General features: G+C 46.1%; 1 protein-coding gene across 6 annotated transcripts in view; it reads left to right on the forward strand.

Moving 5' to 3' along the window:
- LOC307016864 (gamma-aminobutyric acid receptor subunit rho-1-like) overlaps positions 1 to 18722 on the forward strand; it is a 141972-nt gene that overhangs the window by 103711 nt on the left and 19539 nt on the right. For 4 of the 6 annotated variants that reach the window (XM_079646207.1, XM_079646209.1, XM_079646208.1 and 1 more), the window contains 3 exons: positions 15680 to 15987; positions 16616 to 16683; positions 16772 to 16995. In XM_079646207.1, the coding sequence (XP_079502333.1) occupies positions 15840 to 15987; positions 16616 to 16683; positions 16772 to 16995 (440 nt within the window). In that variant the 5' untranslated portion in view covers positions 15680 to 15839. Of the gene's footprint in view, positions 1 to 15679; positions 15988 to 16610; positions 16684 to 16771; positions 16996 to 18722 lie in introns of those variants that run through there. The other 2 variants (XM_079646211.1, XM_079646212.1) reach the window with 2 other exon arrangements.

An 18722-nucleotide genomic window follows, 5' to 3' on the forward strand; every position in this document is an offset into this window, starting at 1 on the left:
ATGAAAAATTGTAAAATATTGAATTTTTTGTGGGAATTTATTTTATTTGTCTACTCAAAATATTTTATTTGTCTAAAATTTTGTGAAGGTAGGGTTACAGCAAACAAACAATTTTTTAAAGCCAGCCTTATTCAGCAGTATTTCCCTGAGAGTGAGGCAAATAATGGATTTCATATTTTGTTTTTCATATTAATATATATTTAATTAAATGTCCAGTGAGTTGGAGGTGTAACCAAGATTTCCAGGAGGGAAAAAATCTTTGAAATTGATGCCTATGTGAATTATCTGGTAGAAAAGTTAGTCCGGATACACATTGTCAGTTTCATCAGCCTCTCTGAATCCAGTGTAGTTTTCTTGTGGATCTGGGTATTTCTCTCGTATTACTTTGACAACACAGCTGGGGATAACTTTCCGCACACCTTTGCCAAGCCTCTTGTGACACCACCAAGTGAACTGCCTGTATGCCGCCAATCTGAACATTCTGAAATAAAAACAAATTTTGTGAGTTTCTGTGGCACCTGATTCATAGAAACTTGTGGGAAGACTGATTTCTTTCTCTATTTGATTTATTAACTACTATGGAATTTATTCAACTACATTGTACCATTATTATGTTAGGACTCCTAGCCTACATTGTTCTATAAAGAGTGCATTCTGTAGATATGCTTTTTGATTTTCTTTTATCATGGCTATACTTAGTAAAGTTTTGGTTTTGAAAATTATCTGTCATTGTCCTTCATGTCCTTGCCATGCAATTGTAGACAGAATCCATTTGACACGCTTTAGAATTAACAACCATAAACTTCTTATTGAATATGGTCGATACACAAATACTCCTGTAAACGACAGGTTGTGCAAACATTGCCATGAGATTGAGGATGAAAATCATTTCCTCCTAGAATGTAAACGTCATTATAAAACGTTTGATAAAGTCAATTCAATCTTTAATCCAGAACTTCCTAACCAAATAAAACGTCTTTTGTTGTGTCCATTAATAACAATAATAATAATAATTGTAAAGTATATAATGCTAAGAAGAAAGGGCTGTACCCGTCAAATGTACCCACCTTTCATTTATTGGTTCAACCAAAGAGGTGCGTTTCACATCCTTCATGGCAACCAGTGCTGTTCTCAATACAGCTTTTTCTAACACCACAGTGTCGAATTCCCTGTGTAAATATACGCAATCCAAGTCGTCTGTGAACAGTTTATTTTCAAGCTCTTCAAGCTCATGACAACATATGTTAATAAGAGGATTGTCCATGGCTACATACCGATCGCAAGTACACTATTCATGTACAGGTTTCCCTACTCACCCCCCAAAATCAATTGCACGAGTAAAGGGATCGTCTCCAGCAAGATCACCGTGCTGTTCATCATCGTCACTGTCCCTGGATTCCTGACGGTTCTGGCCACTTGGCTCGAACCTGTATGGCTGAATTCCCCAATCCAATCTCTCCACATTGCTCAAAACTTCTTCCTCGGCTGACGAGTCCGAACTCAAATACTCCGCCATGTTTTCGTCGAATGAGCTGTTCGTGTGTTTAAAAAGTGAACGCATAGATGACGTCACAACCTAGTTTTTCGGATCATGTGACTACTGAAAATGGCCAAAATGGCAGCTGCCGGACGGAATATACAGGTTTTGATAAAAAAGAGCTATAAAATAATATTATTTACCGGGGAATATCGCTGATTTCTTCAGGGTATGGTTTAAACATAATGTTTCACTAAATACTGAAGTTTTTATTAACTATCTAATGACTGGAGCCTTCCTTTAAATTACAGTATTCCAAACAGCAGAACTTCTGTGTATGTGATGTGACTGACAACCTGAGATGGTTTAGCCTTTTCCCACACCTATTACTTGCCTGATCAGCCTGCTCTCAGCTTTATCATTTGTCTGTGTTGTATTGAAGCAGTGTCCTAAATGTAAAATGAATGACATTTCTTTTTAAGAACTGTTCACCTGTGGAGATTGCAGTGGCAAAGTGTTCCTGTTTAGCTGGAACAGCACTCTGCAACCACAATGTTGCACTGCTGTTCCAGACCGCACACTACTCCACATTCAACCTGGCTGCTGTACCCCCTGTCCTGAAACAGAGCAGCGATGGCACAAGCCAAGAACCATGGTAAGTACAGTATGTGTTCACAACCAATCCATGGTTTAATGAGTATTTCCTTTGTGCCAAGAGCTGATTTAGTATGTTGCATCAACGACCTTTTCAATTAATTTGACAATTCTTTTGTGTAATTAATAGGGTGTGAAACCAGGCAGAGTGAGTGACATGGTGTTCATTTCCACTAAGCCAAAGCAGTTTACAGTTGCTGACGGTGTAAGGTAATATCTATTGTCCTAAGTAATTGTATGTAGCCTGCTACAACTTTGTAATTGTTGTCTGAGTGTAAAATTGTTCTTAAAGTCCTAATTATCATATAAACATGTTCAAAGGAGTACATGTTACAAGGCCGTGCGGGGGGAGCTGCCAGACCCAGATGTCCTCAAAGTCAGCGAGGCATACAAGGACTTCTCAGCAGATATCGCACCACGAAAAAAAAACGAATGGCTCACTACTCAACTCAACGACTAACACTCTTTCAGAGGATATGTTGGAAATGCACACATTATATATATTTTTTGCATCTACTTTCTGGATATTGTACATATGTTCATCTGTTATATAAACTAGCATTACTTAAATATGCAGAGACTAATTGAAATGTTTAAATATTTATTTTCCCCCCCGATATAACATCAACCTATGTTTTGTAAAAGTTTATTAAATTAATCTGTAAAATGTTATCATATTGTGGATTTATTAAATTATGTATTTTCCTTTGTTATTTATGTGTGCGTTTGTTTTGAGGATATAATTCATTAGTGCCTAAAGATAGTATGGTATAACTGCTTTTTGTAATGAAATACACAATTGGTTTGGGAGCAAGAAATCTTTTAATCGTTGTTGCCCAGGCTTGCCGAAATGAATGGAAACGTATCTCCCGATTATAACATTGTGTAACTTGCTGCTGTTAAATACCGTCAAACTATTTGCTTTATGTGCTTTATGTGCAATATATACTTTATATACATATGCCATCTTTAATAACTATAATATATACCGGGCTGCTAAATCCCAAGAACTGCTACAGGATTTGATTTGTAGATTTGATTTGTTTTTGATCTGTATTTTTGAAAATTATGTAACTTTTTTTAGCATATTGTTTATTATATTATAACTTAGTACTTTTTTAGCATATTGTTTATTATATTATAACTTAATACTTTTTAACGCATGTAAGATATTCAACACTAAGCTGTCTGTGGCTCTTTCCTGCTGTAACGCTGCAAATGTCCCCTCTTTGGGACTAATAAAGGTATTCTGATTCTGATAACGGGACGAATTTGTACAAAGGGGCACACAGCAATGTAGTGCCGACTTTCTTACACGCTGGAAGGCCAATCGCTTTTCTTTACCCCGAAATCGGCTCATTCTTGCTCTCGGTGTGTCATAACAAACTGTCAAACTGTCAAGCTGTCAAAAACTCTGTACTCCAACCGGAAGTACTCGGCCGCACACCCACCCGCCGGAAGTTGATAGACGCCATATTGTCTATCAACAGACCCTATTAAAGTCAGATCCACTCGTGTCTTATACCTCATTCACACCAACGCAACTCCGGTTCAAGCTCTGTGCTAGAGCTTTTCAGGTTCAGAACCGGTTCTTCGGTTTAGCTCCGGCTCTTTTCACACTGCCCATAGTCCGACTGGTGCTGCGTCATTGCGTCATCGTTTGCGTCATGACGTAACCGTTTGTGTGCCTGCTTCATAAAGCCAAACCGCGCGGAAACCCCTCACAGCTGACATCGACAACAACAACAATGGCTGATTGTGCTCCAGCTTCATCTGTACCTCTTTGGAAGACCAGAGGCCTGTACTACGAAGCTGGTTCAACCTAACCTGGATATGTTTGAGTTAGCCGGTTGGTCTAATCCAAAACATACGCGCTCTCGCTAAACTGTACTACGACGCGGGTTATCAAATGGATCGCTCAAGCCAGCCGTGTCCTATCTAGTTAGGTGCGCGTTCACATGAAAGGGGTGGTATTTGGAGCATTCGACCAATCACAAACATGGACAAGCGTACTGACAGCGCAGCGTCATACTTCCTGAATGAAAAGTGAACTTTAATATTAGTCGAAGAAGTTAAACTTTAAACATCCATGACTTAAACACTTTATCCAGGATAAAAGCCACATAGTTGCACGCACCTGCAAGGTGAATACAGCTGGTAAAAGAAAAAGTGTTTGAATGCGTACATTAACAGGTTTATGATATCACTGCCCCGTCTAAGACACGAGAGGATCTGACTTTAATTACATTTGTCTCGAGTGTTTCGTCAACTTAATGTGTTGCTTAAAATAATACTTCTGCATACAGTATGTGACACTGTGAGTGTTGCACGGCCAGATACGGCTCAGCTGACTCAGATAAGGAAATTATACATTATGATGTGATATGCCGCGGACTGTACTTAATGTTACTCTGATCCGGTTACTTATGTTGTGGCAGCAGGGGTCGACATTATTTACTATTTAGACACCCCGGGCCAGCATAACGTACTTTCCACTTGCCCGCTCGGGCCACTAAAAATATTGCTTTAAAAAAAAGAATTGTCCTGTGGTATTGGTATTTTGACTTGCAATTTAGTTAAATTGTTTCGTTTATTAACGCTACAACATAGCGTTTTGTGAGTCGGTTGTTGCTGTTGGGTGAAAAGCAAACAGCTGTTTGCTGCGGAGCGCAGCGCGAGCAGGCTCCCGTGAGCGGGAGCGCGCTCCTTCACTACAGACTATCGCGCCACCTAACCATTCGCCAAAAAATTGTAATACCAGCGGTACCCGGCCAAGCGCCGGGCAAGAAACAATCTTTAAATAAAAGAAAGACACCGGAGGAGATAAAGGAGAGTGACAGGGAGTATGAGAAGAAGAGAGAGAGAACGTTTCAGCCAGCTTGATCGATGGAGTTGGCTTCTAGTGTGCAGTGACGCGTCCTAAAACCCTTTTATAATCTATCATTACATTTATGATTCGAAAATTATAAAAGTAGGTTAGACATGTGGAGATTATCCGGCTGAACAAAACGTGCATTCATCAAACAGGTTTGTTTTCCACAGATCTTATTTCCAGCTATTTTCCAAAACCTTGTGGAGAAATCCCATTGTTTTTTGTCGAGGGAACCAGCAGCTTACTTCCTGGTTTTAGGACGCGTCACTGGCTGCACCTCTCAATATGATGCCAATATAAACAAGGTCTTCTGTCGGCTCTGTACATCAATGCCGACCTATGCTGACAAGTAAGTGAAGAGTAGAAAATATAAAAGGTATTGGCAAATGTCAAAATTGGGAAATGTCCCAGCAGTTTAGGATAATGAAGGTTATAATCTAATCTATTACATAGCCATTACATTTCTAACTCCTAATGACAGAGAGGCAGAAAGCGCATTATACAAATAATAATACTCATAATAATAGCAGAATTTTTTTAACAATGACCACAATATCATTATTTTAATAAACCAAATCTGAAAAATTGATGAAAATGAGGAAGAACTGATGATTCAAATGTTGTAGTAATGTAGTTAGTGCATAAATTACTATTGCAACAAATGTGTTAATTTTCTTCATTATAAGTCGATTTTCTTTTGGACGAATGCTCCGGGCCAGTGGTTACAATGGTGGGGCCAGTGATAATACAAGTCCAACGGCCCGGAGCGGAGGGCCAGTGGCATTTTACCCTTAATGTCTACCCCTGGCAGATATTTAAGTAAGCTTTCTTAACGCTAATGTTATAATAGTCAGATTGCTCTGAAGATGGGAGGTGATATTCTATTAATGTTCACGTTCACACAGTCTGTGATTTTTGCCGGCCGTCTTTCATGCAACGGCAGCTTTTCTTTTCCTTTCTCCTGTAATATGACTTGATCGCTTTAAACTCCGCACACTGAGCTCTGATTGGTCAGCAGGCAGTGCTTGCACTGAGTTGAGCTCTTAGCCTGCAACCTAACCTGCTCTGGGGCAGGTTAGCCGCACAGCATAAGTTACCATGGAGATCTAGCCTGCTACAAAGAGAACCAGCTTCGTAGGACAGGAAACCCAGAGTTTTCCCTGAAGTTAGCTGGCTAAACGAAAATCCTGCTCCGTAGTATACCCCCCAGACCTAGGCTGCATACCAACACAATTAGGAACATGCTCACATCTTACTATGTTGGTCTGAAGAGCTGAAGCATTCATGCACAATGGATAAAAACTGTGTTGTCTCATTCTATATCCTGTGAGAAAATGATATACATTTAGCATTAAAAACTCAACATACTATTCCTAGCCTGAGGAAGATACGAATAATCAACAGATTTGAATGGAATCTTTCACATTTTTATGTAGAATAAAGACAAAAGAGTGATTATACAAATTATATTTGAACCAGAAGATGAAGTCTCAAAGAATGTTTTAAATAAAAGGACATACAACAAAAAGGTGGATAATAATACAATTTATTAAATGTATATGTAAAGACATTTGGTCAAATTAAATGACACGCCCAACGTGGATGAAGCTGGTGCGGTTCTTTCTTCATGCCCCCCCCCCCCTCCGTGCTGTCCCCTCAGAGGAAGTGGGAAAACGGGATAAGACCTCTGGACGCCAAGTTGTCTCAATGATTCACACTGTTAATATGAGAGGAAAATAAATGTTTTAGGAAATGAAAAATAGGAAGTTAACAAATAAAACACAGCTCAGGGGCAGTCATGGACGGTAGGTTTTCCTACTAATGTAACTCAGCCTACATTGATTTTAATATCAAATTAGCGTGTTACTAAAAAAAGCTGTCATGGCTTATACTTGCATATCTAAACAGAATCATGAAAGCCTGTTGGTAGAGTCAGGCACACGAGTCCGTTTGAGTGTGTGCGACATGGATGTATAATAAGGTGTGCGCCGGTGTCTGAACCATAGACTGGTCTGAACACTGACTCACTTGCATTGTTATGGATCTAAAGGTAGCAAAAGCTAAATTTCAGAGCACAGCTTTACATCTCACTTACCACAATAAAGAAACAGACCGTATAGTACAGCACAAACAACACAAATGATCAATACTTACATATATTTTCACTTGTAGTATTATAATAATTGAAATGCTGGTTCTTCTGAGGGTGTTCTATCCACGCTCAGGCAGCTACCTAACCTACCGCACCGCAGCTGCTTGCACTGTACAATCGCTGGAGGACTGGGCTGTCACTCAAAAACTGAGTAGCCAATGGGGACGCACCCCTGAAAGTCTCGCCCACCTGGGAGGTTTATGTCAGAATCTCAAACAAAAAATGAGGGAGCGTAAACGAGAAGAGCTGCAGAGAGAGCAAAAGTCTGATCATTGAGAAAGAAGAAACAAGAACTGCAAAAAAAAATATGTTAAAACAAAGAAAAAAGACTTATAGTTTACATGATTACACAAATGATTTGTTTGCAACTTATAGTTTTATTTTGGAAATGTATTTTATTTTGCTTGACTCCGTTTTTTTTCTCTTTTAAACTCATAGATTTGCTTTATTCTGAGAAAGTGTTGCTTTATCTTTATGATACAAAACTAAGCCTCTCTGAAGAACCAGCACCTTACCGTGGTAGTGAGGTTTGTGTGCCCTAATGAACCTGGAGGCTGTGTTGTCTGGAACCTTGTGTTCCTGGTAGGGTCTCCCATGGTAAATTGGTCTCAGGCAAGGGGCCAGACTAAGATTGGTTCAAAAGACCTCATGAAAGACGACACACGAAGTGAGGATACCCGGCCCGGAGGAAGCCCGGGGTCCCCTTCTGGAGCCAGGCCCAGAAGGAGGACTCATCGGCGGGCGTCTGGTGGCCGGGCTTGCCACGGAGCCCGGCCGGGCACAGCCCGAAAAGGCAACGTGGGCAACACCTCCGCTTCTCCGTCCCGCGGGCCCACCACCTACGGGAAACAGCGATGGGGTCGGGTGGCAGTGAAGGCAGAGGGTCTCGACGGACCAGACCCGGGCGACAGAAGCTGGCTTTGGGGACGTGGAACGTCACCTCTCTGGGGGGGAAGGAGTCGGAGCTTGTGCGGGAGGTGGAGCGTTACCAGTTGGATCTGGTTGGGCTCACCTCTACGCACAGCGTCGGATCTGGAACCTTACTAATGGATAGGCATTGGACACTATTCTTCTCCGGAGTTGCTCAAGATGTGAGGCGCCGGGCGGGTGTGGGGATACTCACAAGTCCCCGGTTGGGTGCTTCGTGGTTAGAGTTTACCCCAGTGGACGAGAGGGTCGCCTCCCTACGCCTGCGGGTTATGGGGGGGAAAACTCTGACTGTTTTGTGTGCTTATGCACCCAACAGCAGTTCAGAGTATACGGCCTTCTTGGAGACCCTGGAAAGAGTCCTGTATGGGGCTCCTGAAGGGGACTCTTTAATCTTGCTGGGAGACTTCAACGCACATGTGGGCAATGATGGAGACACTTGGAGGGGAGTGATTGGGAGGAACGGCCCCCCGATCTGAACCGGAGTGGTGGTTTGTTACTGGACTTCTGTGCTAGTCATGGATTGGCCATAACAAACACCATGTTCGAACATAAGGATGCTCATAAGTGTACGTGGTACCAGAGCACCCTAGGCAGAAGGTCCATTATTGATTTCGTTATCGTATCATCGGACCTGAGGCCGTATGTTTTGGACACTCGGGTAAAGAGAGGGGCGTAGTTGTCACCTGATCACCATCTGGTGGTGAGTTGGGTCGAGAGGCGGGGGAAGCCTCTGGATAGACCTGGTAAGCCCAAACGTGTAGTTCGGGTGAACTGGGAACGTCTGGAGGAGGCCCAAGTTCAGGAGGCCTTCAACTCACACCTCCGGCGGAGCTTTTCGGGCATTCCTGTGGAGGTTGGGGACATTGAACCAGAGTGGTCGGTGTTCAAAGCCTCTATTGCTGAAGCCGCTGCGGGGAGCTGTGGTCTCAAGGTCCTAGCTGCTTCAAGGGGCGGTAATCCTCGAACCTCCAGGTGGACACCGGTGGTCAGGGAAGCCGTCCGACTGAAGAAGGAGGCCTTCAGGGATTTGTTATCCCGGGGGACTCCCGAGGCAGTTGCAAGGTACCGACAGGCACGAAGGGCAGCAGCCTCAGCCATGGCCGAGGCAAAGCAGCGGGTGTGGGAGAAGTTCGGAGAAGACATGGAAAAGGACTTTCGGGCGGCACCAAAGTTGTTCTGGAAAACTGTCCGACACCTCAGGAGGGGGAAGCAGGGAACCATCCAAGCTGTGTACAGTAAGGATGGGACGTTGTTGACCTCAACTGATGGAGTGTTAGGGCGTTGGAAGGAGCACTTTGAGGAACTCCTGAACCCGACAACTCCGCCCTCTATGTTAGAGGCAGAGCTGGAGACTCTGGGTGAGTTGACCCCCACCGGGTCTGGATGCACACACAGGGGTCCCCCAGGGCTCTGTTCTTGGTCCCCTCCTCTTCTCCTTGTAAACAAACTCGCTCGGGTCTGTCATTAGCCCGCATGGTTTTTCATACCACTGCTACGCTGACGACACCCAACTAATTCTGTCCTTTCCCCGCTCAGAGACCCAGGTCGTCGCACGCATCTCTGCTTCCCTAGCAGACATCTCTCAGTGGATGTCTGCTCATCACCTCAAGCTCAACCTTGACAAGACTGAACTGCTTTTCCTTCCGGGAAAAGATTGTCCCACTCTTGACCTAACAATCAACATCGGAACCTCTGTTGTTTCCCCGACTCAGACTGCAAGGAATCTGGGTGTGACCCTAAATAACAAATTGTCCTTCACTGCAAACATTGCTGCTACAACCCGCTGCTGCAGATACACACTTTACAACATCAGGAGGATACGTTCCCAGCTGACCCAGAAATCAGCGCAGGTTCTGGTCCAGGCTCTCGTCATCTCACGCCTAGACTACTGCAACTCCCTCCTGGCTGGTCTACCTGCATGTGCCATCCGACCTCTGCAGCTAATCCAGAATGCAGCGGCTCGTCTGGTCTTCAACCTTCCAACATTTTCCCACACCACGCCGCTCCGGTAACTGCTAGAATGCAATTCAAGTGTTCAAGACACTGGTACTTGCGTACCATGCTGCGAATGGATCTGGCCCTTCCTACATCTAGGACATGGTTAAACCGTACACCCCAGCACGTGCACTCCGCTCTGCATCGGCCAAACAGCTCGCTGCACCCGCACTGCGAGTGGGACCCAAGTTCCCATCAGCAAAAACTCATGAGTTTGCTATCCTGGCTCCAAAATGGTGGAATGAGCTCTCCATTGAAATCAGGACAGCAGAAAGCTTACACATCTTCCGGCGCAGACTGAAAACTCATCTCTTTCGACTCCACTTCAAGCGATAGAATTACTAACAAAGCACTTATATACTAATAAAGGACTGGCTTATCTAAAGCCAGTTGAGTAGCACTTGAAATGTTTGGCTCTATGAAACCTGATGTACTTATATGATTCTATTTTCTTCAAGGTTTTATCTTCCTGGTCGAATGCACTTATTGTAAGTCGCTTTGGATAAAAGTGTCAGTTAAATGCAATGTAATGAGTATGACGGGGGATCCACACAAATCTCCCGGGGGGAGTTCACTGAGGTCGTCAAACAACTTCACAGTGGTAAAGCCCCGGGGGTGGATGAGATCCGCCCAGAAATGCTGAAGGCTCTGGGTGTTGAGGGACTGTCATGGTTGACACGTCTCATCAACGTTGCGTGGAAGTCGGAAACAGTACCGAAGGAGTGGCAGACCGGGGTGGTGGTTCCCCTTTTTAGAAAGGGGGATCAGAGGGTGTGTGCCAATTACAGAGGCATCACACTACTCAGCCTCCCCGGGAAAGTTTACTCTAAGGTACTCGAAAGGAGGATCAGGCCGATTGTCGAACCTCAGATTGAGGAGGAACAATGCAGATTCCGTCCTGGTCGTGGAACGACGGATCAACTTTTTACTCTCGCAAGGATCCTGGAGGGGGCCTGGGAGTACGCTTATCCAGTCTACATCTGTTTTGTGGACTTGGAGAAGGCGTATGACCGGGTTCCCAGGGAGTCACTGTGGGAGGTGCTGCGGGATTATGGGGTGAGGGGGTCTTTACTCAGGGCCATCCAATATCTGTACTCCCAAAGCGAGAGCTGTGTCCGGGTCCTCGGCAGTAAGTCGGACCCATTTCAGGTGAGGGTTGGCCTCCGCCAAGGCTGCGCTTTGTCAACAATCCTGTTTGTAATATACATGGATCGGATTTCGAGGCGTAGTCGTGGGGGAGGGGGTCTGCAGTTCGGTGGACTAAGGATTGCACCACTGCTTTTTGCAGATGATGTGGTTCTGATGGCTTCATCGGTCTGCGACCTTCAGCACTTCACTGGATCGGTTCACAACCGAGTGTGAAGCGGCTGGGATGAGGATCAGCATCTCCAAATCTGAGGCCATGGTTCTCAGCAGGAAACCGATGGACTGTCCACTCCAAGTAGGGAATGAGTCCTTACCTCAAGTGAAGGAGTTCAAGTATCTCAGGGTCTTGTTCTCGAGTGAGGGAACAATGGAGCGTGAGATGGGTCGGAGAATCGGAGCAGCGGGAGCGGTACTGCAGTCGCTTTACCGCACCGTTGTGACGAAAAGGGAGCTGAGCCAGAAGGCAAAGCTCTCTGTCTACCGCGCCATTTTCGTTCCTACCCTCACCTATGGTCATGAAGGATGGGTCATGACCGAAAGAACGAGATCGCGGGTACAAGCGGCCGAGATGGGTTTTCTCCACAGGGTGGCTGGCGTCTGCCTTAGGGTTAAGGTGAGAAGTTCGGTCATCCGGGAGGGACTCGGAGTTGAACCGCTCCTCCTTCGCGTCGAAAGGAGCCAGTTGAGGTGGTTCGGGCACTTAGTTAGGATGCCACCTGGGCGCCTCCCTAGGGAGGTGTTCCAGGCACGTCCAGCTGGGAAGAGACCAAGGGATAGACCTAGAACCAGGTGGAGGGATTATATCTCTTCGCTGGCCTGGGAGTGCCTTGGGATCCCCCAGTCAGAGCTGGTTGATGTGGCCAGGGAAAATAAAGTTTGGGGCTCTCTGCTGGAACTGCTACCTCCGCGACCCGACCACGGATAAGCGGGAGAAGATGGATGGATGGAACTAATCTCATACAATTAATGCATTTCACCGTTGAATGGGAAATACAGCGCTAATACGTGGGGCGCGTGGCCCTCGTGAGAGTGGCCGCGGTGCGTTCAGGGACCTCCACAGGAGAATGGTGGTTTGTGTGGGATGTGTGTGTGTGGGAAAAATGCATTCAGTAAAAACGATTGCATTTATCCCAGAGTAAGAGTCATCTCTCTCCACAATTCCACTTTTCCCCATAATGTCCGTTTCAAAGAGACGGCATTGTGACGGGCGGCCCCCCTCCCCCGAGGGCGGTCCGCGGTGCGTTCAAATACCGCAGCGCACGCTCCTCCTCCACAGGCTTTCCTGCAGACGAGGGAGCGCGGCGCAACGGTGACAGCCCGTCCACACAGCGGCGTGCGTTGGCGCTTCACCATTCACTTTGAATGGGGTGACGTCACTTTTCGCCGAACTGCATTGTGGGAAGCAACGCAGAGCGTTGCTGGCGTGGCTCGCTGCAAAACTTGAGCAATGTTCAACTTTTGACACCTGGGCACAAGCTCTAGCCAATCAAACCGCTGCTTTTGAGTCAGGGGCGGGAGATTCATGTGATTGGTTGTTGGTCGAGTTTCAGATACGCCCGCCGGCAAGTGACAATGCACGCCGCTGTGTGGACGGGCCGTGAGACGAAGGGAGAGGTTCCGTGCCCGGGGCGCCCTCCACCTCTTCGGCCCACCCCGTGGAACCAGCGTGCCGGAACTCACGGGGACTGGCTGCCAGTCTTTAAGGATCTGACTGGCGGGGGGAGAAAATCTCTGCCCGGGACGAGAGGGCGAATCCCGCCTCCTCCCTGTACAATGCACAGATCACTACGTTTTCTAATAAGAATGAGATTGATGATCTGTAACCAAATCTAAGTGTCTTTTGTTTCCACAAATGCTACGCTTACACACAATGTTAACCGTACAAATTCCCCAATCGCTGCCCCAGCTGTAGCTCCTGTAAAGGAGGTGGCTAGTGAGCATGAGCAGATGAGAGGGATGAACCGCAGGGAGTGCTATTTAAAGGAGAGCGCTATGCGGGTACAGGGACATTATGTTCGGCGTATGCCTGTCAGAGAACACACTACGACTAGAGCAAAGACTCCAATTAATACAGTTTACCGTAGTGGTAAAGGCTGCATTATGGCGGAGCCGGCACTCACGTTCCCTACACACGGCAGCGTGCGTTGTCGCTTGCCGGCGGGGGGGGGGGGCTGAAACTCGACCAACAACCAATCACATGAATCTCCCGCCCCAGACACACAAGCACGCGGTTTGATTGGCTAGAGCTTGCGTCCGTCGAGGCGTCAAAAGTAGAGCATTGCTCTACTTTTGCAGCGAGCACCGCGAGAGAAGCTACGCTTTGCTCCCACAATGCAGTTTGGCGAATCGTGACGTCACCCCATTCAAAGTGAATGGGCAGAAGCGTTGAAGCGGCAACGCACGCCGCCGTGTGTAGGGGCCGTCACACAAGAGCACGTGGCGGTGCGTTCAGGGACCTTAGTAAAACACACTACGCCTATAAAGACTCAAGATCAATGCTGTTTACCGTAGTGGTGAGAACAGCATTCGGGTGCAATCAGGGCGTTACCCACTCTCGGCCAACCTCTCCAGGCTTTGCTCCTGAGAGGGACAGGCTGAGACAGGGTGGATTGCCTGACAGTGTTATTCAGTCTATCCAGGCAGCTAGAGCTGGATCCACCACAGCCTGTTACAGGCCAAAGTGGCTAGGATTCCAGCGATGGTGTGGGGAGCGGAGAATAGAGCCCCTATCTTGTGAGTTAGGCTCTATTTCATCCTTCTTACAGTTACTGGTGGACAGAGGGCTTGCGCATTCAACAGTGAAAGTGTATGCAGCAGCCATCTCGTCCTGCCATAAGGGATTTGGCGGCAGGTCAGCCTTTAGTCAACCACTGATGTCGCGGTTTTTACAGGGAGTCAGGAGGCTGCGCCCAGTAGTGCACGCCTCCACCCCGCAGTGGGACCTGCCCCTAGTGCTCGAGGCTCTGGTCTCAGAACCATTTGAGCCTCTGGAGCTCTCCTCCCTAAAAGCACTATCGTGGAAGACAGCTTTGCTTCTTGCCTTAACGTCAGCCAAAAAAGTGTCCGAGTTAACCGCTCTGTTGGTGCACCCGAGCTGTTTACTGATTCAGGGTGACCGGAGCGGCGCGACACTCAGACCGAATCTCTCCTTTGTGCCTAAGAGCCTAAGGATTGCGTTCAGGTCGAGGGCTATTCACTTAGGGGGTTTTAGTCTTCCCCCCCGATGGTGGGAACAGGGAAGCTAAACTGCACCTCCTCTGCCCGGTGCGTGCGCTAGCATGTTATGTGGAGCACACGGCTGCACTTAAACACACCGAACAGCTGTTTGTGTGCTTCGGGGGCGGGGTGATCGGGAAAGCTCTGTCCAAGAAACGCCTGGCAGGCTGGCTCTGCGAGTGCATTGCACATGCCTACGGACAGGCAGGGAGAGCCTGCCCCACGGGGGCTCGTGCGCACTCCACATGGGCTCTGGCTCTGTCGACAGCCTTATTCAACGGTGTGAGTGTGGAGGATATATGCACAGCGGCGTCTTAGTCGACGCCGGGGCCCTTCATAAGGTTTTATCTCTTGAACATGTCTGGCTCTTTCTCCTCGTCTGTGCTTGCTGGGGCAACACAGGATTTGTAGGGGGGTGATGCGCCTTCGCCTTTCCCGGGCCCTCTGAGGGTCCCGGGATGGGCAAGGGGTGCGATGGCCCGTTAAGGGGCGGAGGGGCTACCCCCTACTTTTTAGTCCTCTCACACTCTGCACGGGGTCAGTGCTTGAGTGTGAGACATGGGCTCTGGCGCTCTCCTACTGACCAAGAAAGCCGGTCAGGGGCAGTAGGGTCTCCACCCACTGTACCCATAGAGTCCAGTAGAGTGCGGAGCCTGTGAGTGATATAACGTTGGGTTACGTATTGTAACCCTTGTTATATTAGCAAAGGCGAAGCCCTCTACTCAGGGCACTGTCTGTGCCGGGGCCGGCTACGTCTATAGAAATCTCAGTAGGTGAATGCTTGCATAGAGGGTAGTACCCATAGAGTCCAGTAGAGGGCTTCACCTGTGCTAATATAACAACGGTTACAATACGTAACCCAACGTTCCAGTGACTGGAACCAGCTATGATGTCAGGTGTTTTGTCCTACCTTTTAATGAAGGCACTGGGATGGATCTGAACACCTTTCTGAACACCTTTGCGTTACTATGGGGAAAGATCTTGGTTTTGATTAATTCTGTCAGGGTTAGGCGGTTTTGATCAGGTTATATAAGAGTTTTTTACTGTAAATAACGGTAAATAAAGATAAAGTGTAAGTTCAGTCAGGAAGACCGGCTTTACATTCACTCACTCCTCAGTTGGATCTAATCAGCTGATTACAGGCGTCCACTCTTAACCAACTACAGTTCGCCACAATCTCCAACAGCCAATCATCACGCTGCTATCAAACTTTAAATCTGTTCTCCTGTCATTTCAGGCGCTAAGGCTGCGGCTCCCCTCCTCCCATCCACCTCCACTCTCCGTATCAGAACTCCTTATCAAATCCAGATCTTCAGCATCCTCTTCCCATCTCTTCTTCAAATCCAATCCCATCAACATCTTATTCTACTTACTGATTCATTTCCCCCTTAAAATATATGATAAGACAATCGGGGTCTTATCGCCAAAGACTATTCACATTTCTATCATCTCGTGCACACGTCAATACAAATCTTTCTCTAAGCAGAATAATTCTCCTGATGGAACTATTGTCATCATGGATAAAAGTAAAACTATTCCATAAAAGTAAGTAACTTGCATTAATATGTAAACATGTATTGTTTTTAAAGAATTTATAAAAATGACAGATGCTGTCCTGTTATCCAATCAACACAGCTGAGTGTGATGTAGCCATGTAAAGTATAGTTATTATTTTGAAAATACAATAAGGTGATTCAAGAACTCAAGTCACGACTCAAGTAAGACCTGTGCTCTGAACAAGGAAATTATTCACGGTAACAAAACCCCCAGTCTAATGACTAATTCATCAGCAGGATTTTAAAAATGGTTCATGATTTTTTGATTTTCCATTCTACATTTTAGAACAACTGTAGGCCTGTTTAAAAAAGTTAAACGATTTGAATCCCCAGCATGCACTACAACAACAATTAGGATAAGAGGACTCACTCCGCTGGCTCTGTGCCAGTGTTTGGGAAATCTGCACCCAGCTGCTCTGGGTTTGGATAAAGTCATTGTTTTAAGCAAAAGGGTCAGCACCAAAAAAGGAGTCACAACTTCCAAATAAACACAGATAATCCAGACAGGAACCTAGCTACATCTGCACTTCCACTGTCACAGCTTGTTTTTGACACTCAGACACTGCTGTTATTTAGGTCATTGCATCTTTGTAAACTGCCCTAAATTATTTCTCCAGGTCCTGCCGTCTCTGTAGGCGTGGATGTTCAGGTTGAGAGTTTGGATGCTATTTCAGAGGTCGATATGGTATGTCTGGAACACATGTTTATTAAGAAAAAGCATGTTTGTTGTTAGTTTAGATTATATTGTAACAGACTTTGCCTTTTTGTTTAAGGACTTTACCATGACCTTGTATCTAAGGCACTACTGGAAAGATACACGTCTGGCCTTCAAAAGCAACAACAACCTGAGCATGACGTTCGATGGCCGCCTGGTGAAGAAGATATGGGTACCTGACATGTTCTTCGTCCACTCCAAGAGGTCCTTCACCCATGACACCACCACTGACAACGTCATGCTACGAGTTTACCCCGATGGAAAAGTCCTCTACAGCCTCCGGTAACTCCCCAAGGAAATATTTAAAGTCTCAAAGTGGCTGTTAGGTCAGGAATAGTTTAAAGGAATGCTCCAACATTCTGGGAAATTAAACTATAACTACTGAAACAATTCCTTGGTGAACACCTGCCACTGGCATTTAGTGAGTTTATGTCAATCGGTTTTCTTTTTTTACATTTTCAAATTGGGCATTACATTTTATTGGCAAAATTCAGGAAATTCAAAAAGACTTGACAAACAATGTTGTAGGCTGCAGTGTTGGGTGTAATGCGTTACAAAAGTAACGGAGTTACAGTAATGTATTTCTGTAACACAGTAATGTAACGCATTACTAATTAAATGTGAGTTATATACTACCCGTTACAATTCTCAGTAACGCACGTTACAACACATTTCAACCCGAAATGAAATGGTGTTTTGTTTTTTAAGAATTCACCAACATCCTGAGACATTCCCACACCAGAGAAAAAATGTGCTGGTAGATTAGTAAGCCTGGTTGATCATCCTGAAGGGTGTTCTTTTCCCCATAATGACCAAGTCGCTGCACATTATCCCGCTTATTACGGCCCTATACACACGGCGGCGTGCGTTGCCGCTTCAACGCTTCTGTCCATTCACTTTGAATGGGGTGACGTCACGCTTCACCGAACTGCATTGTGGGAGCAAAGCGTAGCTTCTCTCGCGGTGCTCGCTGCAAAAGTAGAGCAATGTTCTACTTTTGAAGCTTCGACGGAGGCGTCAGCCAATCAAATCCCGCTTACGGCCCGTCTACACTCCAGGCATAAAAAATCTTGAAGCTGGGCGTGTCTGAAGCTTGGCGATTTTTTGCGAGCAACGCGACCAACAACCAATCACATGAATCTCCCGCCCCCGACATACAAAGCAATAGCAATGTTAAAACGAAGTAAACTGGATATAAACTCTCCAAACAGGCGAAAAACCTACCAGTTTCGCCCACTGTCTCTACCACCTCCCTCCATGCCTGGTTCCTCCGGTTTGTGTCCCGGTAAATAGTTCTGGTCGTAAAGAACCGGGTGATTTGCTTCCGTAATATCTCGTTTGGAATATGAGGAAATGAACTGCGGTCTGGCTCTCCCAGCTTGCACGCGGTTTGATTGGCTAGTGCTTGCACTGGCGGGATTTGCATAAACGGGATTTGATTGGCTGATGCCAAGCATCGAGCCTCAAAAGTTGAACATTGTTCGTCTTTTGATGCCGATAGATGCTCGTGATGCTTGCAAAGCCATGCCATGCTCCCCACAATGCAGTTCGGCGAAGATTAAAAATCTTCTACCTCACCCCATTCAAGTGAATGGGCGAAGCGTTGAAAGCATTTTTCGATGCCTGTAGTGTAGACGGGCCGTTATGCAAATATGCCATTACAAGCGCTAGCCAATCAAACCGCGTGTATGCTGGGAGAGCCAGACCGCAGTTCATTTCCTCATATGCCAAAAAATGGAGGAGAAAATAATCATAGCGGTAGGGAATCACCGAGTGCTTTATGATCAGTCCCTGTTCACCTACCGGGATACAAACCGGAGGAGCCAGTCATGGAGGGAGGTGGCAGAGACAGTGGGTGAAACTGGTAGGTTTTCGCCTGTTTGGGGAGTTTGTATCCAGTGTACTTAGTTTGAATGGACAGCTAGCAGGCATAGGCAGTATATTTAGCCAGCATGTAATGTTGCGTAAAATAGCACTAAAGACATTAATGTCATAAATGTTCATCATAT

This window comes from Notothenia rossii, assembly GCF_949606895.1.
Source record: "Notothenia rossii genome assembly, chromosome: 8".
NCBI lineage: Eukaryota > Metazoa > Chordata > Actinopteri > Perciformes > Nototheniidae > Notothenia > Notothenia rossii.